We start from the raw sequence: 23836 nt of genomic DNA, 5'->3' as shown, positions 1-23836 counted from the left end.
TATAAATATAAGGGGCGTTCAATAAAAAAATCGAATTGATTTGGAAAACGTCTGTTTGTCTCCTTAACAATTCCCGGAATTCCGAGAGGGAGGGGATCGGTCTGCATCCATCAACCAGAGGGTCTTTGTCCCGTGTATAGCTGATTTTTCCCCAACACCCTTTTACGTTGCATTACTGAAATAAATAAACTTTTGCACGATATTCTTATTTTTTGAGTATCACCTGTATTTAGCTACCTTACAAGCTATTCAGTATTTACATATGTCCCCAGATCTTTGGCCGTCAAGTTCAAACACACTTGCAACCTCATGTCTCAACTCGCCAATATACCTTTAGATTGTCAGCTCACGAGTTCTTTCTAAGCACTTTGTATGAAAGTACAGCAATTGCTAGATTGCCAGCTCAAACTCGGGGTCCTCTGTTACTTTTGTATTAATTGTATCAATTTGTGTAAATTGTCTCTCTATATTCCGTATAATTAACAACGTTTTTTTTTTCATAAATTATGACGCATTCTTAATAAGAGCGCTATATAAGAAATGATAAACAAATAAGGCATAGCATTGACTAGTTGATAATATAGACATTTTATATATGGGGAAAAAAGCTTTGTTAGGTGTATGTTTATTGTTTGAGTTATTCTTGGGGCTTGTTTACTAAACTGCAAATGGAGGTTAATGAAAAAGTGAATTGCAAAATTTAAACCAGACCTGCAGATTTTGACAAATTCTTCAATGCAACTTTATTACCAGTTTTGGCCTTTTTGTCTAAATTTTGCCTTTCAGATTAATAAAGTTCACTCACTTGCTAACTAATAAATCATGGAGCTTCCATCATCTTTCTTTCTTTATATATATATATATACATATATATAAATCTTTATCTGGTTTTATTCTTTTGCCGTTGACTAAAGAGCAAATTGTGGTAAGATTGCAGCCAACATCCAAAATGTAGGCCAGAATAGACTCACTGGAATTGTACCTTTACATCCTTCTGATAAACATAAATATTATTGTGAGCAGCCATTTTGTTTTGAAGCAAAAAACAGTGTTGTAACTGGATTGTTGTTACCAGATGCAGTGTGTTAGCAACAGATGTCTTGACAAAACCACACCTCCGTTGGCTGTCATACTGACTCTCTAAAACTCTTCTATATCAATCAGATGGTGATTGCCTCAGCACAATGTTTTGCTGCGCATGCACACCAGCCTCCCAATGTTTGCATTGGATTGGCTGAGATCATCACGATTGATGATCTCAGCCAAGGAGGCGGGGCCTGTCACAGAAAGAGCAGTGCAGCGTGGGAGAACGCGTGGGAGAACTTTATGAGATTTAAAAATCTCCAAATGCTAATAAATTGGAATCTGAATGGCAACATTCTAGACCATAATATCTGATTTTAAAAATAGTTCACAGTCAGATTTTTCCATTGAGATTTTAGTTCGTTGTAGTTTGGGGTTTAGCGAATAAACCATTATTATTTGTTTATCTTCATGTTGCTGTTACACAGATCATTTGACTAAACTAGACAAAGATCATTTAAAATCACCACGGACACAGGTGACGAACACAGTCTGTTCATAAACCACAGCAAACCTTTCAGACATTCATCAACTTGTAGCACAGAGCTTTCAAAATCTTTATTGTTATCGTATAATTTAAACACTGGTTTATATGCTTTTATCAGACATTGATAGCTATTTTACAATGTCACTGTTTGAGGTGCCTGTCTATATATAGAAAGAGATCACAATATGCAATCACGCTAAAAGAATGCAAACGAGTTACCTGCTGTTCCAGATAATGAATAGAGTAAATTATATTCTGATCAAAGTTTATTGTTTTGTTTACATCCCTATGCCACTAGCATAGATACACAAAGTATAGTTTTAATATTTTTATATGCTGATGTTTACTGTAAAACATGTACCCCTTGACAGTACATTTCCATAAATAATAACCTCATAATAGCACAATGTTGGCAATTAATATAGTTGCTGTTATTTCAAATTTCTACATTTTTCTTGGAACCATTTCCCCTTTTTCTCTTGGAACCGTAGGCTCCCCTGCTTCTCCTTTGCCTCAGGTACATATACATAAACACACATACAGTGCAGATACACACACGCCAATACACAGATACACATACACATACAGATGCACATATACAAACAATCACACACAGACATACTGATACACACACACACACAGACACACAGATACAAGCAATCACACACAGACATACTGATACACAACCGGACATGCAACACTGACATGCATTCAGATATAGACACATATAATGACATACATAGAGATACAGATACACACAGAAACAAGCATACAGGTCATATTGTAGCCAACTTCCAGTTTCCTACCTTTTGGGGGCAGGAGGGTGGCTTCTGCTGGCTAGGGCTGTTGGTAGTTAGGGGTTTGCTCTCCCAGTCCACTCCCCCCCATCTCTCTGCCTCTTCCGCTCCCTTCCACAAGTCTTGCTGTGTGCTAGCTGGGAGAAAGTGACAGGCCACAGCCCATTACTAGACCCGTGATGACACATGGTCTCAGTCTGCTGGCCCATGGTGGAACTGGTTCGTACCCTTGGGGGTACGCGTATCACAGGTTGGAAATCACTGCTCTAAAGGTACAATCCAACACCCAAATTAAAAAAAAATTGAATACATTTTTAGTCGATTCACCCCCAAATGAAAACATGCATGCTTTTAATTATGCATATTTTTCATTGGGGTATATGTAAAAACAGCTTGCAAAACCTGCAGATCTCGTCTGCAGCCTTTGCAAGCCCTCCCCTTCTAACCTCGCCCAGACTTTCTGTAGCTGTCCAATCACAGACTTCCCAGTGCAGCTCAATGAAACGTCGTTGAAAGGCAGGTGGTTTAAGGAATTTCCACTGAGCTAAACGACCAGGAAATGCCGGGACCAGTTGTCTAAATGACAGGCAGGATGGTGTAAAAGATTCATTTATTAAAAGTGCCAATTTACTGAAATCTGCACGTTTTGTAAAATGACAAAAAAAAGTATACTCTTATCTTGGACATCCTAATATATAACAGGAGTTAGACATATATGCTTATGGATATTTGGAAGAAAACTGTCAGCTTTTTGGGTACGCAGAGTCCCAAATGTCAGCACAATACAAACATTATGACTGGTCACAGTATAATCTCCATATAAAGTGAATGAAGTTGGCCAAAACCAGGCAAATTTAGATAAAAGTGCCTTTCAGTCTACTCATTCAGCTTGTGCATACTTCCTAAAGTGGGCCCTCAGTTACCCATAATTCCTCACCTCTAGATCCTGTACAGGAGCGGTGAACACATTGATCTGTCTGGTAAAAAACATTTGCATTTACAGTATCTTTGAGTAAAACCGAGGGACACACTTAAGGGGCAACTGAGAAATTAGTTTCTTCCTCAGGTAAAGGTCAGTACTGGAGCAAATAGAAGGTGAAAATGATTTATTATAATGTATTATGTTTTGCACTGAAATGCAAAAAAAAATGAAAAAAATCATCAAGTAAACAAATTGTTGATAAGAAAAAGATTAGTATACATCCATCCAAAGAGCTACAACATTAATAAATGAAAATCTCAGGAGTATGTGTTGAATATTTAGCGCAATCCCTAAAATAATGCACATTTGTCTTGATAATGAGAACTTGGGCATGCGCGGTGCCGTCATGTGATTGCGTGCATGATGACATAGTAAACACATGAGCTCCTATTACTGCAACTTTGCAAATGCCTGTTAATATTCCTTTTAAATGATTGTTTCCTTAACCCTTTAAGGACCAAACTTCTGAAATAAAAGGGAATCATGAAATGTCACACGTCATGTGTCCTTAAAGGGTTAAACTACTCAAACTGTAATTGGCATAATTTTGTTAACTAATTATTGCAATTGCCTTAGCAATAGTCACTCATTAAACTACACTGAGACCAATCCGCTCATTCAATGACACTGAGATCTTTAATTTATATATAATTCTCTCTTTCCAGCAGTATCCTGGCTTTGCAATTTATGTGACATTTAAACTTTTAAGGCGACAAGTTGGTTAAGCAACATTTTTTCCTTTGCTTGCTTCTTGCTAAGTAAGGCTTCTCCTGATTTTTCTGCTCCATTACCATCACACCTTTAAAGGTCACTCATGTAGTGTGTACAGTGTGAATATAGGTTTAAGAAATTCAGTACACTTGAATGATCAAAAGTTATTGTGTCCCCAGGATGCATGATTCAGTTCTTTGACATGAATTCACTAAGGTTCTTAAACCTTGAAGCATTGCTCTCACTGCAGACCAACTAAATCAACATTTTTTTTAAGCATTCAAATGTGCTAGATGTAATATTTGTGAATTGTTTTGATTCATACAGGATATATTAATGTCCATATCCTTTTATTTGATATCGGACAATCTGAAAAAAGTGTGTGCTCTTGAGAAACTGTCTAGATTCAAAAATATATATTTGTTTTAGTAAGGCATAAATTCTGGCACAATTATTAGTAGCCCCATCAGGGAATTAAGATCAGAGTAAGCAGGCATTTTGTTTTAAGGTTTTAGAAGCGAAAGGTTAGGGGATAGAGGTTAAAGAGACACTCCACTGATCAAATAAAAAAAAGAAAAAAGTAAAAATCACTGTTTTGTAGATATACCCACAATGATACCATTCATGCATTTAATTATGCATGTTGTATTGGGGTAGATCTAAAATAGTTTGCAAAATCTGCAGTTCTTTTGTCTCATGCCCTTGCAAGGTCCTCCTCTTTTAAACCCGCCCAGACTTTCTGTGGCTGTCCAATCACAGACTTCCCAATCCAGCTCAATGATACGACTTTGCAAGGCAGGTGCTCTGGGCAATTGCTGCCTCTTGAGTTTATCTCCACTGAGCTAAACAATCAGGAAGTAACAGCGCCAGCTGTCTGACAACCAGTAATGTATGACAAGGTTAATTTATAAAAGTACCAATTTCTATTATAATCTGCACTTTTTTGTAAAATAAAAGAAGAGAACACACTCTTCACATATAAAGCATTTCAGAAAGCTGAAGTGCTTGAGGTGTGTGGTTCAGTTAATGCTGAGTCAGGAGATGGAGTTGGAATTATCAATCAGTTGCTACTTAACCTGATGCTTGCTCGAATGACACAAGCTGCATACTTCAGCGTTATTATAAACCCATTTTAATTATATATGCTGAATAATATAGGCAGACTATATCCAGAAATAGTAAATCATTTCAATTCACTGACAGATGGTGAGTGACATAAAATAATGTGTTCCCTTTTTACATAATGAATATATTTTTAAAAAAGTACACTTAGAACAGAATTGCACTGCAACTACAAAAACAGATACCGTATTTATCGGCGTATAACACGCACCTCATTTTAAGAAGGAAATTCCAGGAAATTCCCGCCCCCTCCCATAGTATTCCCCCCTCATCCCATAGTGTTTCCCCCCCTTTCCATAGTATTCTCCACCCCCTCCCATAGTATTCTCCACCCCCTCCCATAGTGTTCCCCCCCTCATCCCATAGTGTCCCCCCCTTTTCCATAGTATTCTCCACCCCCTCCCATAGTATTCTCCACCCCCTCCCATAGTATTCTCCACCCCCTCCCATAGTATCCCCCCTCATCCCATAGTATCCCCCCCTTTCCATAGTACTTTCCACCCCTCCCATAGTGTTCCCCCCCTCATCCCATAGTGTTCCCCCCCTTTCCATAGTATTCTCCCCCCCCCCATAGTATTCTCCACCCCCTCCCATAGTGTCCCCCCCCCTCCCATAGTGTCCCCTAGTGCACTTTCCCTCCCCTTGTCCCATAATTACTTACCTGTCTTGAAGCGTGGGCCGGTGTTCAGCGCGCATCGCGGTACTGGAACTTATATCTTATATTTTTAAACAATTTATATATCGGTATATCGGCGTATAACACGAACCCATCATTTTCCCCCTATTTTCAGGGAGAAAAAGTGCGTGTTATACGCCGATAAATACGGTATTTTGTTTTTTGGCCTTGACACTCAAAAATGATCTACGCTTGTCACAGTATATTCTAACTCGTTCATCTCTGTGGACTAATCATTTGCATGCAGTGCCTTGGACATGCCATACATGAATGACAACACATATATTTGAACCCTCCTTTTTTTTTGTGTGTGTGATTCCGTAAGTGCAATACACGGAACATCTTGCCACTGTTATCACTGCTTAGTTGGCAGAGCCCCTTTATTCAAACTGAGAACATATTTATTGGGATAGTTTTACTGAAATCGAATAAAAACCTGCTATATGCTTTATATTTGGCACTGTTAAACTGTTAAAGGCATATAACCGTTCATAATCCAAATCATATGCTTCCCCCATCCTCCCTGTAGCTTGTCAAAGCTTTATTGCCAGTTACTGATACATAATTATCTTCCTCTGAAAATCATAATTCATATTCAGAGCTTAGTCCCTATCCTATTTTCTGACTAAATTACAAATAACACTACGCACTACTGGCTGACAAGGTCAAATTAGCTCATTGAGGAAGTCACTGCAATTCCAAGAGGCCAGACTTGTCCTAGATTTTGTTGCGAACAACAGACTAAGCTTATACGGATCCCAATTCCCACGGCCTGCGATTGCAGCGTGTGGAAGCTGATGTATAAAATTCCATTTGTGTTTGCACCAGCGATATCTTAATGCTACTCGTTCTCATCCTGTATCAAAACAATTAAGAGAGAGTATATGAAGAGTCGAGAGGTAACAACAAGCTATCGCTATCCTATGCATTAGGGATTTATGTTCCGTGCCTGGAATAAGGCAGCCTACATATCTTTATAAACGTGTTTCTTTCTGTAATGATGAAATATCAACATAGCAAAGCAATTCTCCACTACGTTTGGCTCCTTCCACTATCACTGTTCCCATTAATTGGTAGGTGGACGTAGAGAGATCTAGTGCTCTCTGTTTACGAGGTCAGTAGTTCGTAACCCCTTGGTCGTGATCCAAAATTGCCCCGCCCTGCTATTATTTGATCCAGGCCTATTGGCCACGATTAAATGGTTTAAATACAGTAGCACTGGCTTATCTAATGTAATGGAGACCCCATATAAACAAACTAGGGTCTAGTGAAAGTGATTTGTATAACTTGAGAGTAGTATTTCTTATTTCGCAAGAAGAATGGAACACTGAGCTAATTGTACAATTAATTGTTTAAAGGGACACTATAGTCACCTGAACAACTTTAGCTTAATGAAGCAGTTTTGGTGTATAGAACATGCCCCTGCAGCCTCACTGCTCAATCCTCTGCCATTTAGGAGTTAAATCCCTTTGTTTATGAACCCTAGTCACACCTCCCTGCATGTGACTTGCACAGCCTTCCATAAACACTTCCTGTAAAGAGAGCCCTATTTAGTATATCTAGTATATTGTATTTTGTATATTGAAAGTACAGGTTACACGCTGTCTTCTTGTTTGTAATTTGAGCCCCTTGTTCATGGTTACGATAAAATGAAGGAGACATGTATCGACCCGTTTCGGTTTATCATAATCTCTTATCGAATTCTGGATGCTATTCCGCAGACTGAATTAAGAGGAACATAGACTCTAGATGGGAGTGGTATTTGCAGTTCAGTCTCAGACAAAGCCAGATCTTCTAGTCAGCAGAGTAGGAGATAATGCATTACAATGCATTAGGATGCTGATCATGTTAGAGTAGGATTAGAACGAGATAGGAGATGTATATCTTATTGCGCTGTGTAATGATGTGGTATTAATGTCAGGCTATGTCTTAATTAATCTACCATTGCTTTTAAACCCTTCTCGTTTGCCTTCAAAGTGCTCTTGATTGCTTCCTTACAGCTATAAATAGAGACATTTGTGGACCTCTTCCATGCCAAGTTTTAAAGATGAGTTTCTGGGTGGGGACAAGATGAATGGGCAACTTTTGGAGGTAAATTAAGCATAGAATAATGCGACATGACTCGTTGTCTACACATCTGGTTGCAAACGTTTAAACACAGCAAGGAGCTTACATTTTATTTTATTTTTTTGTAATTTTTTTTTAGATTTCTTTTTTTTTAAACAAGTTCTAGTACTGAATAGAGAACCAAAGTACAGTGACAAAAATAAAGGCAAAAAACCAATTAAATAAATAAACACAAACGATCAAACTCACAGTTTCTTTGTATTTGTAACATTCGGCCTTTAAACGCGAAAGACGAATGAATAGAAACAGGTCCTTGTCTGAATGTACAATCACGCTGTTTCGGCTACGCAATCCCCATGCTACAAAATCCCCTGGTGACCAAAACTGATAAGAATTTCTATCATCCGATAATCTGGGCTAAAACCCAAGAAGTCTCTGTGGGAGTTCAGGAGGTATTGGGTTTGCTGATGTCATATTAGTAATTTATTTCTGAAGATCAGTATCCATTGCAACATACAATATTGGCTTCTACAGCTGGATTAATAAACCTCTTAATGTTGGACTTTCAGGACGAGGTTGTCCCTCCAGAGAGCATCGAGTTACAGTCTAATTTATCTATTGTCTTCCTCTCACCACGATTTGCATAGAAAACTCCATCTTTTTTTCTCTAATTGGATGAACAACGCAGCCTCATTGAGACACAAGCGATTTATTTGCTTAGATAATGCTGTGATTTTGCTAGTAATACTCGGAAACTTGCACGTGCTGATTCATTAAGGTAGTGGCAGAACTCTAAAACACCAAGTCGTGCTGCGAGAACCTGTAGATTTCAATGTGAAAATGACCTGGAAATAAATAAATGGGGTTTATCTTACGCAGCAGGGGGTGATACTTTAAATGCCTCTGGTCCTCTGGCACTCAGTCTCGGCAGGGTCTTTTGGTAGGATAGATAGAGGGTAAGAAGCAGGCTCCCTGCTCTTTGTGTTCTGTTTTGCTTTCTCTGTGAGCTTTCATCTTTTTATTGAAATTTTCCAAAAGCAACATAACTGATAATTAACCACTTTCCCCTCCTCTTCTTTCAGCTATTTAATTACTTAATTGATGGCGTTTAATATTTGGCAAACACAGGCAAAAGATGCATTGTCCTCCACAGTATGCTGACAGCTAAACTGCGGCTCAGTAGCAGTCCTCTGCAAACACTCCATCTGTCTCTCTCTCTCAATCTCTCTGTCTCATTCCATATTCTCACTCTCTCGTTCTGTCTCGCTCTCTCTTTCAATATCCTCTCTTTCTAACTTTTTTCCAACTCTCACTATGTGTCTGTCTCCTAATCTTCCCATCTCAGTCTCTCCAACTTCTTATTTTCTCACTCTCAAGCTCTCTCTCTCGTAATAGCCTCTCTCTCCTGACTTTCCAGGTGGCTTTGCTGTCTATCATATTTTCTACTGACCCCTAACATCATACAGGAAAGCTCTGTATATAACTATACTGATGATTGCTTATTTCTATAGCTATTGTATTATGTTCTATATCCACCAGCTGCGACTTTTCCAATCACAGACTCTTCTAACCGCCCATTCTTTCTTTTTTCACCCTTTGCCGGAACCTGCAGATAATTTGGAAGGCCGTAAGTGACTTTGCTTTTGTTTGTTTATTCCCTTATTGTTGTCTATATTGCTCCATCTTGAATTATTCTACTTTTAAGATCAGTTGTCCAGGAAATGCCCATTGCCAGGCTTTGCTAAACCCCCAATTGCTAGGGCACTATTGCTTCTCAAGAAAGGTTAAAGGATCTTAACATGTATAGCTTGGAGGAAAGACGAGACAGGGGGGATATGATAGAAACATTTAAATACATAAAGGGAATCAACACAGTAAAGGAGGAGACTATATTTAAAAAAATAAAAACTACCACAACAAGAGGACATAGTCTTAAATTAGAGGGGCAAAGGTTTAAAATAATTTCAGTATTACTTTACTGAGAGGGTAGTGGATGCATGGAATAGCCTTTCAGCTGAAGTGGTAGAGGATAACACAGTAAAGGAGTTTAAGCATGCGTGGGATAGGCATAAGGATATCCTAACTATAAGATAAGGACAGGGACCTACTGAAAGTATTTAGAAAATTAGGCAGACTAGATGGGCCGAATGGTTCTTATCTGCCGTCACATTCTATGTTTCTATATCACTGCTGACTCAATTTTAGTTAAATTATTTTGTATTGAAATCTATGGATGTTCTCATTACCAAGCTTCTAAACATTTGCATTTGATTAGGGTCCTTTAGTTTTCCAAAATGCTAGAGCAATTTGTAACCTGTGGCCTATATAGCATTGTTACAAGTCTAGTTCTTCTCTATTGATGTTTTTATGACTGTAATTATAGATGTTTAATACTAAGGCATTTTATTCACATAAGACTGTGTTTTTTTGCATGTTTTTTCTTTTTAAATAAAAATTGTGCTATAAAACATTCTACTGCCGAATTACAATTTCTGGTCTGTACAACGGTGTATTCTTTCTCTGCAGTGATATACCCACCTGTAATTCTTAATGAGACGTCACAGAAATATGTGGTCTATCCATACGAAGATATTACTCTCACATGTGAAGCCAAGAAACTGTCTAGCGTCAGGTAAATTTCCCCTGCGGACAGTGGAATTCTGAGAAGTGGGAAATGTTTTATTGCCAGAAAATAGAGCAGTTTGCGTGTATATTCGGTATTGGAGATACAAATATGAAGCAAAGCAGGCAAATGACTGACTTCATTGTGCCAAACATATTATTAAAGGAAAAATGTAGCAGTAGTAATACATATCTGAATTCCTAAATCCACAGTACTTATGTGACTATTTACTTTAGGGGCTCCCCTCCCCCCCTAGGTATTTTAAAATAAAAACGCTATAAATAAACCTACTCCCTCTTTTCTCCACGGCCGAGTCTCCCACAGCGCTGCCGTGTCCTGCTCCTCGAGTGATGTCATTCTGGAAGCGTGCCAATCCAATGCTCCTCGTAGGAGTATGGTGGACCTTAGGCGCATGCACAGTGCTCACAGCGATGCGCCTAAGATTCTGCCATAGAGAATCATTGAATACAATGATTCTCTATGGCAAACCACGACAGCACCGCGCATGCGTGTGTGGCATCACAGTATATTACTGTATGAGAGCCGGGAAGCCTTCTATTTAATGAAATAATGGGTTTTGGTGGGTAAGATGAGCGGGCAGGACTGAAGGCACTATAATAATTTATATAAGATGAAGTTGTTATAGTGCCTACAGTGTCCCTTTCAATATTTTAAATACTGAAACAAGGACAAGCCACGTTGGTATGAAGGACTGTGTGGTGAAATAAATGATGGCTTACATAAAACTAATAGTCTAGCACACATTACTGCATCAACCAATTACTAAATTTACAACACAAAATAAGACGACTATTGTAAACATCAAGAGAAACTGACCTACTGATTGTCAGAAATGGAAGAACGACAATTTCGAGATAAATATATAATCAACTGATCTTCATGATCCGGCACTAATATTGGAACGGGATAAAAAAAAAAAAAAAATTAGATTACGATTGCAGGTTTATTCACTGAAGTGAGAATTCAAGGTGAAATCATTAAATTTAAAATTTAAGGTCGAAATAATCATAGTGAAAAAAAAGTATCTAAATCAGCCATTATTCCAGTTTGGCTACTTAGGTCCTAAATTTTATTAATTTTAAATTTGGCCCTTTAGTAGAAAACCCTTTTGGTATCAGATGGAAGGAAGGGGTAAATAAAAAAATGAAAAAGATAGATTAATTAAAAGTATTCTTTAATAGGGTATGCCACTATATTGTATTCAAAATATTGTCTGTATGTTTTTGTATCTCTACGGTTTCCTGTTTTCATGTTGTTGTCGCGTGAATGTGGGTGCTGTTAAACATTGCTGAGCTTTCTTTCAGTTTCCAATTAAACTGTCAAGTTGTCAACTGATGCCATTGCTTTGCAACTTGACTGATGGTTGAAGTCAGCCCGCAATCCAACTGTACATTTAGCTGTGATTAAAAAAATAAAATTAAAAAAAAAACTACATTTCACAAGATGCTCAGCTAGCTTTTAGAGTCTAGCTGAGCATCATGGGAAATGTAGTCCAGAAACAATTTATGGTGTCAAGGTTAGCCATCACTGGTTTAGGCACTAGCAGTAAATTGACATTCAGATGTTTTGAGAAATTAAACCCATATGGTAACATGCATTCAATAAACAATATTTATACAACAGTAACATTTGGAAGAAAAAAAATTAAATCACAATGTATAGACAGAATTAGGAGAAAAGGGATTGTATTATTCAAAATATGAATAAATCTGACAGGTTTGCTTTAAAATAAATGAAAAAAAAAGATATAAATAGACAAATAAATCCATACGTCCACACTTAAGAAATGAGTCCTTCCTTTACTCGTTAAATGTATTCATCCACTTAATTTATGGATTTAGGGGTTGGATCACGCTTCCTTGGCACTTCACCAGAGAAAGGGTGGTTGATCCATGGAATAGACTTCTAGCAGTGGTGGTAAAGATAAGATAATTGAATTGGTTAAGGTCTAGGATACACATCAGGCTATCCTAAGGACAAATGGTTTATTATTCACATGTAATATGGGCTGACTGGATTGGCATTTTGTTTCATGCAGCCCGCTGTAATGGGTATGATGCTATAAGTACCCGGGCACCATTCCCCAGTAACGCAGAGAACCGTCTAGTAATGCTTTGCCATCTTACCTGGGTCCCACCATGCGCTGACCATCCTGTGGTGCTGGGTGATTCCAATCCCACTGGTCATTCATTGGCTGAGAATGTTACCTGAGCTCTCTCTCAGCCAATAAATGGCCGTCTGTATATGGAATAGAGTTACACCTCCAGCAGCAATCTAAAATATATCAGTAATGTTGCACAAAGTGTTTTAAAGTGGTTATGGTGCTTGGACTAACCCTTTAATAGCATTTTTCTCTTTGACTTGTAGCAGGAAAATTCTGTTCAATTTGAAGAGAAATCTTATTTATCTATCAGAATCCCATCATCGGGTGATGTGCAAAGAGCATTTCTAGCAGAAAGTGAAATAATTAGCAGCAATATCCATTTGGTTTCCATGGTAATTGCTCCACTTTCAGAACTTTGCATCTCAACTGCCCTGTATAAGAAAATCTACATTTTCTCTGGCTTTGCAGCTCCTGTAGACTACATTTCCCAGAATTCTCATAATGCCAGATGCATAATAGTAACATTCCCTGGATGTTGGGCAAAAGTAACATCCCCAGGACGTACTTGGAAACCAGAGTAATATGAATGTACCTTTCCTGGTTAAATACTTTGCTATTATTATTATTATATTATTGTCATTCTAAAGGCATGCAAGGCATCATGGGAGTTGTAGTTCTTGTATTCTAATAGTATTTCCACTTCTATATTCCCGTCCTTGGACTTGCATGGACATAGCACCTACTACTATTCAAGAAAATGTACATATGGCTAAAACCTGACTTACTGTGTTTTTTCGTCTTCCTTACCACTGACCTCCCTAATTATTTACTACAGTTATCGATGGGAAAAAGATGGAATGCCGTTTGATACAGACGGTGACTCTAAAATCATACGCAAACCAAATTCTGGAACTTTGACCATCCCTAACTCTAATGGGAATATGATGGACTACAAGGGCAAATATCGTTGTTTTGTCAGAAATTCGCTGGGCATTGCAATAACCCATGAGATAAATGTCATCATGGAAGGTAGGTCTCGGTCAGAGCAAGTTTACGTTATATCATAGATGTTGTGTAGAGCAAGAGCTGTAAGTAGCCCGCCTCGCTTACACGGAGGACTACAGTAACCACTGCTTTGCGTGTTTCTGCTCAGAAAATTAAATTAACATTTTATTTGTCACAGCGACAATTGCAGTAGCTCCGCATTACTTGTAGGACATTCTTTTTAAAATGTTTCTGTGACCTTGGAAGGAAACGCACAGAACAAAACGTCTTTCACTTTGGTACCTGCACTGGCTGTGTGCTGTTTCCATGGAAACTGTTTCCTTAGTAACCACTGTGAAGATGATGTAAAGAGGGATTTTAAATTGTATGCACTGTGGGTACCCACACTTCCCCTGTAATAATACAAGTTTTCCCATTTTCTATTCATTCTTTGCACATATTAAAATATTTAAAAGGTAAGGGTGATGGGTAGTTGGAGCAACATAAAGGTTTCAAAGAATATCTGATGAAATTCCAGATGTATTTTAAATGTTTACCCATGAGGTCTGCTTGCATTAAGATGGAGCAGGTCCCGCCAGATAAAGGGGGGGGGGTTGGAGGGTCACCTCTAGTCGTTGATTAAAATATTTTCTCCAATGGTTGTGTGTAAGTTGGATGTTTAGGCGTAGTTTAGACATGTCATACATCAAATAAATGTATTAAAACCAGTTTAAAAAAATCAAATTACCAGCAGTCTCTGCCTATGTAATTGAGATTAGTCAGTGTTTTATTGTCACGGTTATTCACTAACGTTTTAATTGTAGGGAGTTCTAAAGAAGATTCAAAGTTAATTTCCAAATTTAGATTGAAAAAGCTAACTTGGAAACATAGTTGATTTAAAGAACATTTCCAAATCGGCTATTGAAAGTTGTAAGGTTGATTTGAGTGAATTCCTGGTGTGTCTGAGTGTATAACAGAGCTCCTCAGCAATAAATGTGTAAATAAGATACATTGTTCTTCTTCTAAATTACACTTTAGTGATAAAAATTGTTATTACCAAGTCATCTAAAATTTCTCAGAACAGCCCCCCGCCTGGCCAAACCCACACTCACACACTCCTAAAATTAAAGTGTCCCTCTTTGTAAATTTGAAATGCTGGGAGGTACAGTATGTTTAAATTGCCATTAGCATTTTTCTCGTAGCAATTAAAATTGCAGTTATTAATATTTTAGTACAACATTTGATTTTACGCTGGAGGGTTCCATTTTGTATATGCCCTGCTTACAGCATTCTAGGTTTGATAGGAGAATCCTCAGATTGGTCAGTCAGGGCTGGTGTATTAACTTGTTGCTGAGTAATGAATCTCATTATTTTCTAACTGCTACTTACGGACTGGTTTCTACTTATTTCTGGGTACCGTTACCGAAAACTCTTAACACCAACCTTTGATCTTATAAAGTATAGAGATTAATGACAGTGTACTCCGTATACATTGAACCAAAAAAGTCTTGTCCCAAATCTGTTGCTTAGTTTTACCATCCAGCCACTACTTAAACCCCTTAAAGGACCACTCTAGTGCCAGGAAAACATACTCGTTTTCCTGGCACTAGAGTGCCCTGAGGGTGCCCCCACCCTCAGGGACCCACTCCCACCGGGCTCTGGGGGGAGGAAGGGGTTAAACTTACCTCTTTCTCCAGCGCCGTGCGGGGAGCTCTACTCCTCCTCTCCTTCTTCCTTGCGACGTCATCGGCTGAATGCGCATGCGCAACAGGAGCCGCGCTCGCATTCAGCCGGTCGCATAGGAAAGCATTTACAATGCTTTCCTATGGACGCTTGCGTGCTCTCACTGTGATTTTCACAGTGAGAAGCACGCAAGCGCCTCTAGCGGCTGTCAATGAGACAGCCACTAGAGGTTTTGGAGGCTGGATTAACCCTCAGTATAAACATAGCAGTTTCTCTGAAACTGCTATGTTTATAAAAAAAAAGGGTTAATCCTAGAGGGACCTGGCACCCAGACCACCTCATTAAGCTGAAGTGGTCTGGGTGCCTAGAGTGGTCCTTTAAGGACCAAACTTCTGGAATAAAAGGGAATCATGACATGTCACACATGTCATGTGTCCTTAAGGGGTTAACTGTCACTACTGGCGTCGCAGGGTGGAGTGTGTACGTTCAAGTGTGCTCCGTACCAGCAAGCCGCTAATATGTTGTCGCTATTAGTATCTGCAGTCATCATTAGGGGTAGGTTACAAACATTTAGCAGCAAGTATGGGAGCCTGGTGGTGCTGCTTTCTGATGCTGGTTTCAGTACCGGCTGTTGTTAATACCAACAGTTTACAGCAGCTACCTTACAAGATTGTAAACGAGCCGTAAATCTGTCAGATAAGGAGTCGTGTACACGCTAACATAAAAGAAAACCAATCGACCGGCAGAGGAACCCCACTGTCACTGACAGTATTGCTACAAGTCAAGTATATACAAAATGGAATCCTCGTACAGCATGTTAAATATTTTAATATAATTATAACTCTGCAATGGTGAATATCATAAAAATATGGAAGCATCAATTTAATCAACCAAAGTTGACGTATTAAAGAGTGATCAAAACATCCTGATATCATTTTCATTAAAACAACCTTGCCTGGTTGCCTTTATTATGTGTGATATAGTTCCCATTCTTCCGTTCCGTTTTATTGACTTTCATTGTAAATTAATCATAAAATTAAATGTTCTAGTGTTCAATCAAACACAACTTGGTTGTCCACATTTTGTTATTCTTTATGAAAAAAAAAAGTAACTTTCCCTTTAACAACAACAGATCTACGTATTTAAATTCACCTTGCTTCTGTGTGTGAATTTTGGCTGCATTTTTACCTAATTAACTAAACAGTCAGAATGAATGATGAACCCACTGCAGTGATTAAAAAGAATGTGCCAATATGGTCATCTGTGACAGAGGAACCTGTCAAGTTTGTTTATATTAACAGCTGTTCTCCACTTCACGTAACAGTTTGGGTTTGCCAGATACCTAACCATCTAATCTGCTGGGCTAGCTGTTTTCTTGCCAGTTGAATGATAGATTCCTTTAAATGATAGATCCAGAGCTGGTTTTCTCATTAATATAGAATTAAAAACTATCATTCCCCTGGAATTGTAATATTATGTTTATGTATCCTTATATTTAACAGTGATGTATTTGTAGGGGGTGAAATTGGGTTATTGGGAAGCATGTGATATGTTAATTCAAATTTGGTAGATACTAGGGTAATTTGGATAACAAGTTATGGAAGCCAGATTTACTATCCTCTGTAATAAACCAAATTGCCTCTAAATTGATCAAGCATGGTTTAATAGTAGGAAAGGACCACTATGCACGTTATCTCCCTGGGTACAAGGAGGTCCTCTCCTCTGGATTCCCATAATACATTTTTTCATCCTCCATCACGATGAGAATAGAGGAAAAACCTTAAGCAACAATGGCACACACTCTGAATATCGAGGAAAATGGAGGACTATTGGGTAGGCCCCCTTTTAGTTTGGTTAATACACTGTCCCACCGCACAGGAGATGAGGAAGGAGTGGACTGGTGGATGAGCAGCTCCTCATGTATTAATAACTCTTACACTGCTGCCTATGGTATAGAGCATGGGAAGGCAACCTTTGGAACTACTGAAGTTATGGACCACATCTTCTGCTTTGCCGGTATAATTGCTATAAGAGCATTTTGGGAGATGTTGTCCATAAAATCTGGAGTGATGAAGGTTGCTGACCCCTACTGGTATACAGGAATAGAAGGGAACAGATTGCTGGGTCTGTCCTGGTTTATAGAATCCAAGGCCCCCATCTTTGTTATTTATATAAGTATTTGCCTGTTAGATTTCCTTCTTCTGTCAAATGCTGCGGAACAGAAACTCTCCGAATTTCCCCGTAACTCTGCCAGTTTGATGAATTATCATTGTTTTATAAATTTCCTGTGATATGCCTGGTGTGGCATTTGGGTCATTACTCTGCTATTTGTTTTTACTAGATGAGCACATTCAGTACAGGTTCCCAAATTAAACCCCTCTAATGTGTTTAGGAAAATATCCATTTGTGAATTTAGAATGGATATATTCAGAGTTTAACCCCTTAAGGACACAACTTCTGGAATAAAAGGGAATCGTGACGGAATATTTCCGCCATGGGTCCTTAAGGTGTTAATAAACAATCCTGTACACACAGAGCGAGAACTAGATGAAAAAAATCTCACTTATCTTATTTAGCTTTTTATTTAATATTTTCAAGCTTGAACTTAACATCATCAGATGCCAAGTGCCCGTGGTATTTACGGTAGAAAAGATTTATTTCTGCCTTTTAAAAACCAGGACATTGCATGCTCTTTCAAAGAGCAAAAAACAAAACAAAAATACATTTAAAAAAAACAACCAACAGTTATTGTGCTTTTCTCCTAGAAACCCCAAAATGGCAGAAGGAGACAATCAAACCAATTAAAGTGGAAGAGGGTGAATCTATCGTATTACCTTGTAACCCCCCTCAAAGTGCTGTACCCCCACGTGTCATCTGGATGAACAGCAGTGAGTACAATTCCAAATTGGGATTCAATATGCTACATACTAAGAGTGTGAAGTGGGATTTACTAACTGCATGACGTTTTCTGGGGGTAGGGGAATAAGTATCATATAGGGCCTAACCCAATACTTTTGTACCCCAAACAATATACTAATAGTGACCTCACAGAAAACAAAAACGAGTCACTAAGGAAATGCCTATTAATAAAGTAAGGCTTTATTGAAATTCTCTGCACAAAACGTAAGAGGTACACATACACCTAATACACCATATGAAATAATACCGTATAATAAATGTTCGGCACCCTCCGTAAACCGAACCAATGAGATTGTAACTCACCTCGTTGCTAATTCATGCAATACATAAAAATCAACGAAATGGTAGCAATCACAGGACTTCAATATAGTTATATTTAATGTGTCAAATAAAGTGTATTACAACAAAGGAAAAAGATCATCAATTTGATCCTACTGGCTCAAGATCAAGATATGCATTTATAACTCAAGAAAAATGTTCTGGAAACATCGATAAACCTAAAGGTTGATTCATTTATGAATGTTTTCAGAACGTGCGGTAGCATAAATGTTTCCTTCTTTCACAGCTGTTCTCTTCGCCGAGCTGCTGTGAATGCATAAAAACATACACACAGGCACGCATGTATACCTGCAGACACACATTAAATAACAAAGTAGTCGGCAGATTAGGTAATATTTATTTGTTTTTTTTCTCTTTCTGCCCGGCAGCCTTACTACACATCACTCAAGATGATCGGGTATCCATGGGCTCAAATGGGAATCTCTATTTCTCAAACGTGAAGATTCAAGATGAACGTCCTGACTACATCTGCTATGCACAGTTTGTTGGTGCCCGTACCATCGTAGCAAAGGAGCCCATTGTTCTCAAGGTCACCCGTAGTAAGTGTACTCAGCCATCCCGCAAAGTGTTTAGACTCGAGACGTTGTGTTAAATCTCACTGCTCCGGATCGACAAAAAGAAATACTGTGCACATAGACATTGGGTTCGAGCTTAACAGAAATGTTATTAGATACAGTGATCTGATACTTTCTTTCATTTTTACGTAGCAAGATAGATGTCATGTAAGCAGTGGTTGTTTATTTTTTTTTTCTCTATGAGGAATCTGCAATTTAACTGTTGGCCCCTCAACCAACCAGTTTCTGATTTGCTGGTGATTAGAAGATGTTTGTCTTAAAAAAAATTTTTTTCCACTGAATGAATTCCATGAATGTGCATTTGTGTAGTGACAATGAATGTGTACAATCAACAAAAAAAAGCAAAAGCAGACAGGCATCGTGCAATGCTTTTCTTAAGAGCTGGAGGGGTCGTGGCATATGATTGGTGGGACACAGTTCTAATTTTCACCATTTACCTCTGCAGCTAATCTTTTAAAGTCCAACAAGCCCGAAATGATGATGCCCACAGGGAGCAGCAGTAATTACATGGCATTGAGAGGGAACCAATTGCAACTGGAGTGTATCGCTAAGGGACTGTAAGTTCCGCCATTATACAGAGAGCTCCAATACTCTCTAGCTATGAAACAGTTAACAAAGTATCTGTGTATAAGTATGAACGTGCTGTAAGATATGCAACCATTATTTTACTACATATTGATGACCCAGACTAGGAGCTGTAGATTCTATGTGATCTCTCACGGGAGTCTAAAACTCTTCTTAGCTTAGGAGATATCACGATACCTAGTGACCCAACACACAGAGTGTAAATGATAATAGATGTGAGAACAGTTTAACGTTATTAGATATAGAATGGGCAGGGACAAGCCGAGTCAGGGAAACCAGAGATCAGGGAAGTGAAAACCAATAGCCGAGTCACAGGATTACAGAATGAAGAATAGTCGAGAACAGTCGAGATTACTAAACCAGAAATACAGTGAATACACAAGCACTATTGGAAACCAAACCTAGAACCACAACAGGGCAATGATCCTTGTTCTACAGTGCCTTTTTTATAGTCTGTGGCTTTAATTCCATAGCCACGCCCCCCCAAAACTTTTAAATCAGAACTTGCATGGGGTGAAAACTGAGAAACAGATTATTAGGGATCTTACGCCAGTTTGAGATTTCTTTAGGGTCGTTATCTAGCTGGAGAATAGATTCCTGTCCAGCTGGCTACAATCCTGATTGAATGGCATAACTCTGAAGTATACAATCATAACCAAAAATTTAATAGACTAAATCACCCCTATACCAAGAATATCCGGGACGGAGGTTGGTCAGTGGGGGGTGGTACCAATTCCACCCAGGGTACAATGATAATCATATTAGTTGGTGGACAGTCTAAAGAGCACCAACTCGGTTACAGGCCAAACAAACCCAGATCACGAGAAAGCCAAGCAATCAAACTCAGCCATAGAATATATGAATATTTCCCCTGCTTCCCAATTAGCTGTAACATAGCTCTTTGAGAAGGAAATCATGTGTGCGCAAGCGTATTGCCCATGCCACTTACGGAATAGGAAGAAAACCTTCCTGGCTGTGTGATTGACAGCCATGGAGGTGTTTCTACCCCAAATGTAGAAGCACTGGTTTCTATTGAAATCGGCAATTTTATAAACTGCCAGGAACGTGACAGGCTTCAGATACATAAAGCACTTCAGCAAGCTGTGTGTGGAGTGTCCCTTTAAATGTAGACATTGTTCTTTTACCTCCAAAGGGGTAACAGGAGTCTGTAGATACGAGTTAATGATTGACTTGATTTGTCCTGGGATCAAACAGACTCAAACTGAAAGCAGCTTCTCCTCCTTATATTGTTTTGTAAATGTCACTAACCCCCTTTGAGAAATGAGGTGATAAATGACTTGGAAGCAACAGTAAGGAAAGAATAATTGGTTATCTCCTCACTCCGGCCCCTCTAATTGTGTTACTTTAATGGAATTTTCGTGTATGGAGAATTGAGTGGCAGAAAATTCACACTTTAACCACTAAGTAAAGTATCTCTATTCTCACCTTCTGCCTTTCTAATCCTTCAACCTTTTTATCTGTTTTTTTTTCTCTCTCTCTCTTTTCTCTTTCATTTTTGTTTCCCTAATATTTAGCATATATTTTCCTTCTTCCTCGTTCCATTTTCTCTCACTGGGTGCCAGTCTTTTTTCAAACTTTTAATTTCCCACTCAATATCTTTTTTATTTTTCCCTCTACCTCTCTTTGTCTCTCTTCTTCACAGACAAACCAGCTGTTGAACTCAGTACATTCTATGCACGAGAGATGCATTCTAAATTCCATGCCATGTTCCCATTTCCTTTTATACCTGCTTAGCAGCAGTGGACTTCTCTCATGCCATAAAGCCAATTTGAATTTGAATACAATTCTCCATCCGTCTCTCTGTCTTTGTCTTTTATCTCCCTGTCTGTCTCTTTTTCCTGTCATTGCTTCTCTTTTATCTGTGCCTGTCTTCTTTCCCTGTGTCTTTTTACTCTGTGCCACATTTTGTACTATACCCTTTTACTCCCACTCCCTCATCTTTTTAGTGTCTCTTAAATCTGCCAGCCCATCTCGTCTCTCTCCCTTTTCTTTCTTTCTATGGGATCGATCACCTAAACCTCAGATTTGGGGTATTGTTATAGGTTAGTAGAGAGCCAGGGGTAGCAGTAGGCTTACTTACCAGGATATAGGGCAGGCTTCCCCAAACTCCGGCCCTCCAGATGTTGCTGAACTACAACTCCCATGATTCTCAGCCTATCTATTTCATTCATAGAATCATGGGAGTTGTAGATTAGCACCATCTGGAGGGCCGTAGTTTGGGGAAGCCTGATATATGGGGTAATAGATCCAATCCCCATTGGAGTGAACTAATAAATAGGATTTGGTTGCAAGTTAGTTGTTTCTGGAAATTCAATTTGATAAATGTACATGTAAATGTGTTTGACTTTAGCAGGTTGAAAGAACGGAATTTGTGATTTATGTTCAGTTGAAATTGCATACTTTTAGTTGACACTGTCAGATTTGGAAACCAAAACTCTATTCGGCCTCCTTTTAACATTTATAGAGTTATTTACTACAGTGAGAATTCAAAGTGAATTTCAAATTAAAGGCCAGAGGAGTGAAATCGAAAGCTGACTATATTGACCTGCATCAAGTTGAAAACCAAATAAAAGAATTAGGCCAATATCACCAAACTGTGACTTAAACCGAGTTTTTCTGTAACTACTAGTTGAAACGAAATTTAACCATTTTAATTACAATTTGTGTTTCATGAATTACAACTCATCGTTCTTTCTCTTTTCTCTTACTATTTTGCTTTCTTACATTTGTTTAACTAACCAATTTTATACTTTAGCCTTTGTTTACTTCTTTTAAATTTCCAAATATTTGTTTTTAAATATCTACTTCTCTTGTTGCTTGTCTCATGCTTCTCCCTATCATACGGACAGGCCTACTCCAAAAGTCGAATGGACTTCCCTCACTGGGTCAATGAATGAGGGGCGTTTTCACTTTGATGAATTTAAGAAGACCCTGCTTATCGATAATGTCCAATATGAGGATGACGGCCAATATCAATGCACTGCCCAAAACTCAGAAGGGAAAGTCCAGCACACCTACACTGTTACTGTGGAATGTGAGTTCTGGGGTCTGGTTTTTGGGGGCATTGCAAACATACTGAGTGAGAGATAGAATTTAGAAATAATCGTGGGCACAAATAAGCTACAGAGAAGGAAGTATGAAGAATTACTTAATTACTTCACTTCATCCCGGGTGTCCCACCATACTATCAAATGCTCATATTTTTAAGAAATCCTCACTTTAAGTAATACTTTGTTTCTCTTTGAAACGTTCCGCTTCCACAGCTGCTCCATATTGGATTAAGAAGCCAGAAAGTGGAGTTTATGGGCCGGGCGAGAATGCTGTCCTAACTTGTGATGTGGATGGGAAACCTAAGCCTGTAGTCACTTGGATGATCAATGGAGAACCGTTAAAAGGTGTGTGTTCCTCCCCCACCCACCCCTTTTTTTTTTTTTTTTTTTTTTTTTACTTTTGATGCCATATGTATCTTTGGACTTCTTTAATCCATATTTTATTTTGTGCATTTTCAACCTCTTCCCTCTTTTCATAATCCTCCGTTGGGTCATCAATCTGCATCATTCTAGCTCTAACATTTACACTTTTCTCAGTTTACTGTAACAATACTTTACTTAACCTATTTCCAACTCCCCCAAAATATACCCCTTTGCCAGAACATGCCAACAATTGCACAGAATACTGCCAGGCTGGTGGTCACGGCTCCCACGGGGCGTGCACCGGTGCGGTGCATTCCCTCGTTGTACGTCCTTTTGCCTGTGGTGCTGCTTATGTCTCTTCCCTCTTTGGCCACTTATTAACCCTTAATAGGGAACACATGGGATGGGCGGCAGCATTGCAACCAGGCTGTGTGATACAAAGTAAATACAAATACTGCCGCCCATCCCATGTGTTCCCTATTATGGGTTAATAAGTAAATAGGGGTGTATATAAAAAATACCCCTCTCTGTCTCATTAGAGATATCTTTGCCAGAAGCTCAAGGAAGCAGGCTGAAGGGTCAGTGTTAGGACCCGCTTTGGGGGGTCTGCCTTGACGTTGGCAGGCGGGCATCCCTCCAATGGC

The 23836-nt window shown here is 38.8% G+C and overlaps 1 protein-coding gene across 4 annotated transcripts in view; it reads left to right on the top strand.

Moving 5' to 3' along the window:
* L1CAM (L1 cell adhesion molecule) overlaps positions 1-23836 on the top strand; it is a 173296-nt gene that overhangs the window by 97045 nt on the left and 52415 nt on the right. For 3 of the 4 annotated variants that reach the window (XM_063432659.1, XM_063432661.1, XM_063432662.1), the window contains exons 3-10: positions 9538-9552; positions 10452-10557; positions 13509-13702; positions 18106-18228; positions 18967-19137; positions 19619-19730; positions 22629-22813; positions 23043-23174. In XM_063432659.1, coding sequence (XP_063288729.1) covers positions 9538-9552; positions 10452-10557; positions 13509-13702; positions 18106-18228; positions 18967-19137; positions 19619-19730; positions 22629-22813; positions 23043-23174 — 1038 coding nt within the window. The remainder of the gene's footprint in view (positions 1-9537; positions 9553-10451; positions 10558-13508; positions 13703-18105; positions 18229-18966; positions 19138-19618; positions 19731-22628; positions 22814-23042; positions 23175-23836) is intronic. The other variant, XM_063432660.1, reaches the window with a different exon arrangement.

The sequence above is a fragment of the Pelobates fuscus genome, chromosome 9 (genome assembly GCF_036172605.1).
Source record: "Pelobates fuscus isolate aPelFus1 chromosome 9, aPelFus1.pri, whole genome shotgun sequence".
NCBI classification, from domain to species: Eukaryota; Metazoa; Chordata; class Amphibia; order Anura; family Pelobatidae; genus Pelobates; species Pelobates fuscus.
The sequence above is the reverse complement of the archived record's forward strand: the minus strand, read 5'-3'. Positions and strand labels throughout refer to the sequence as shown.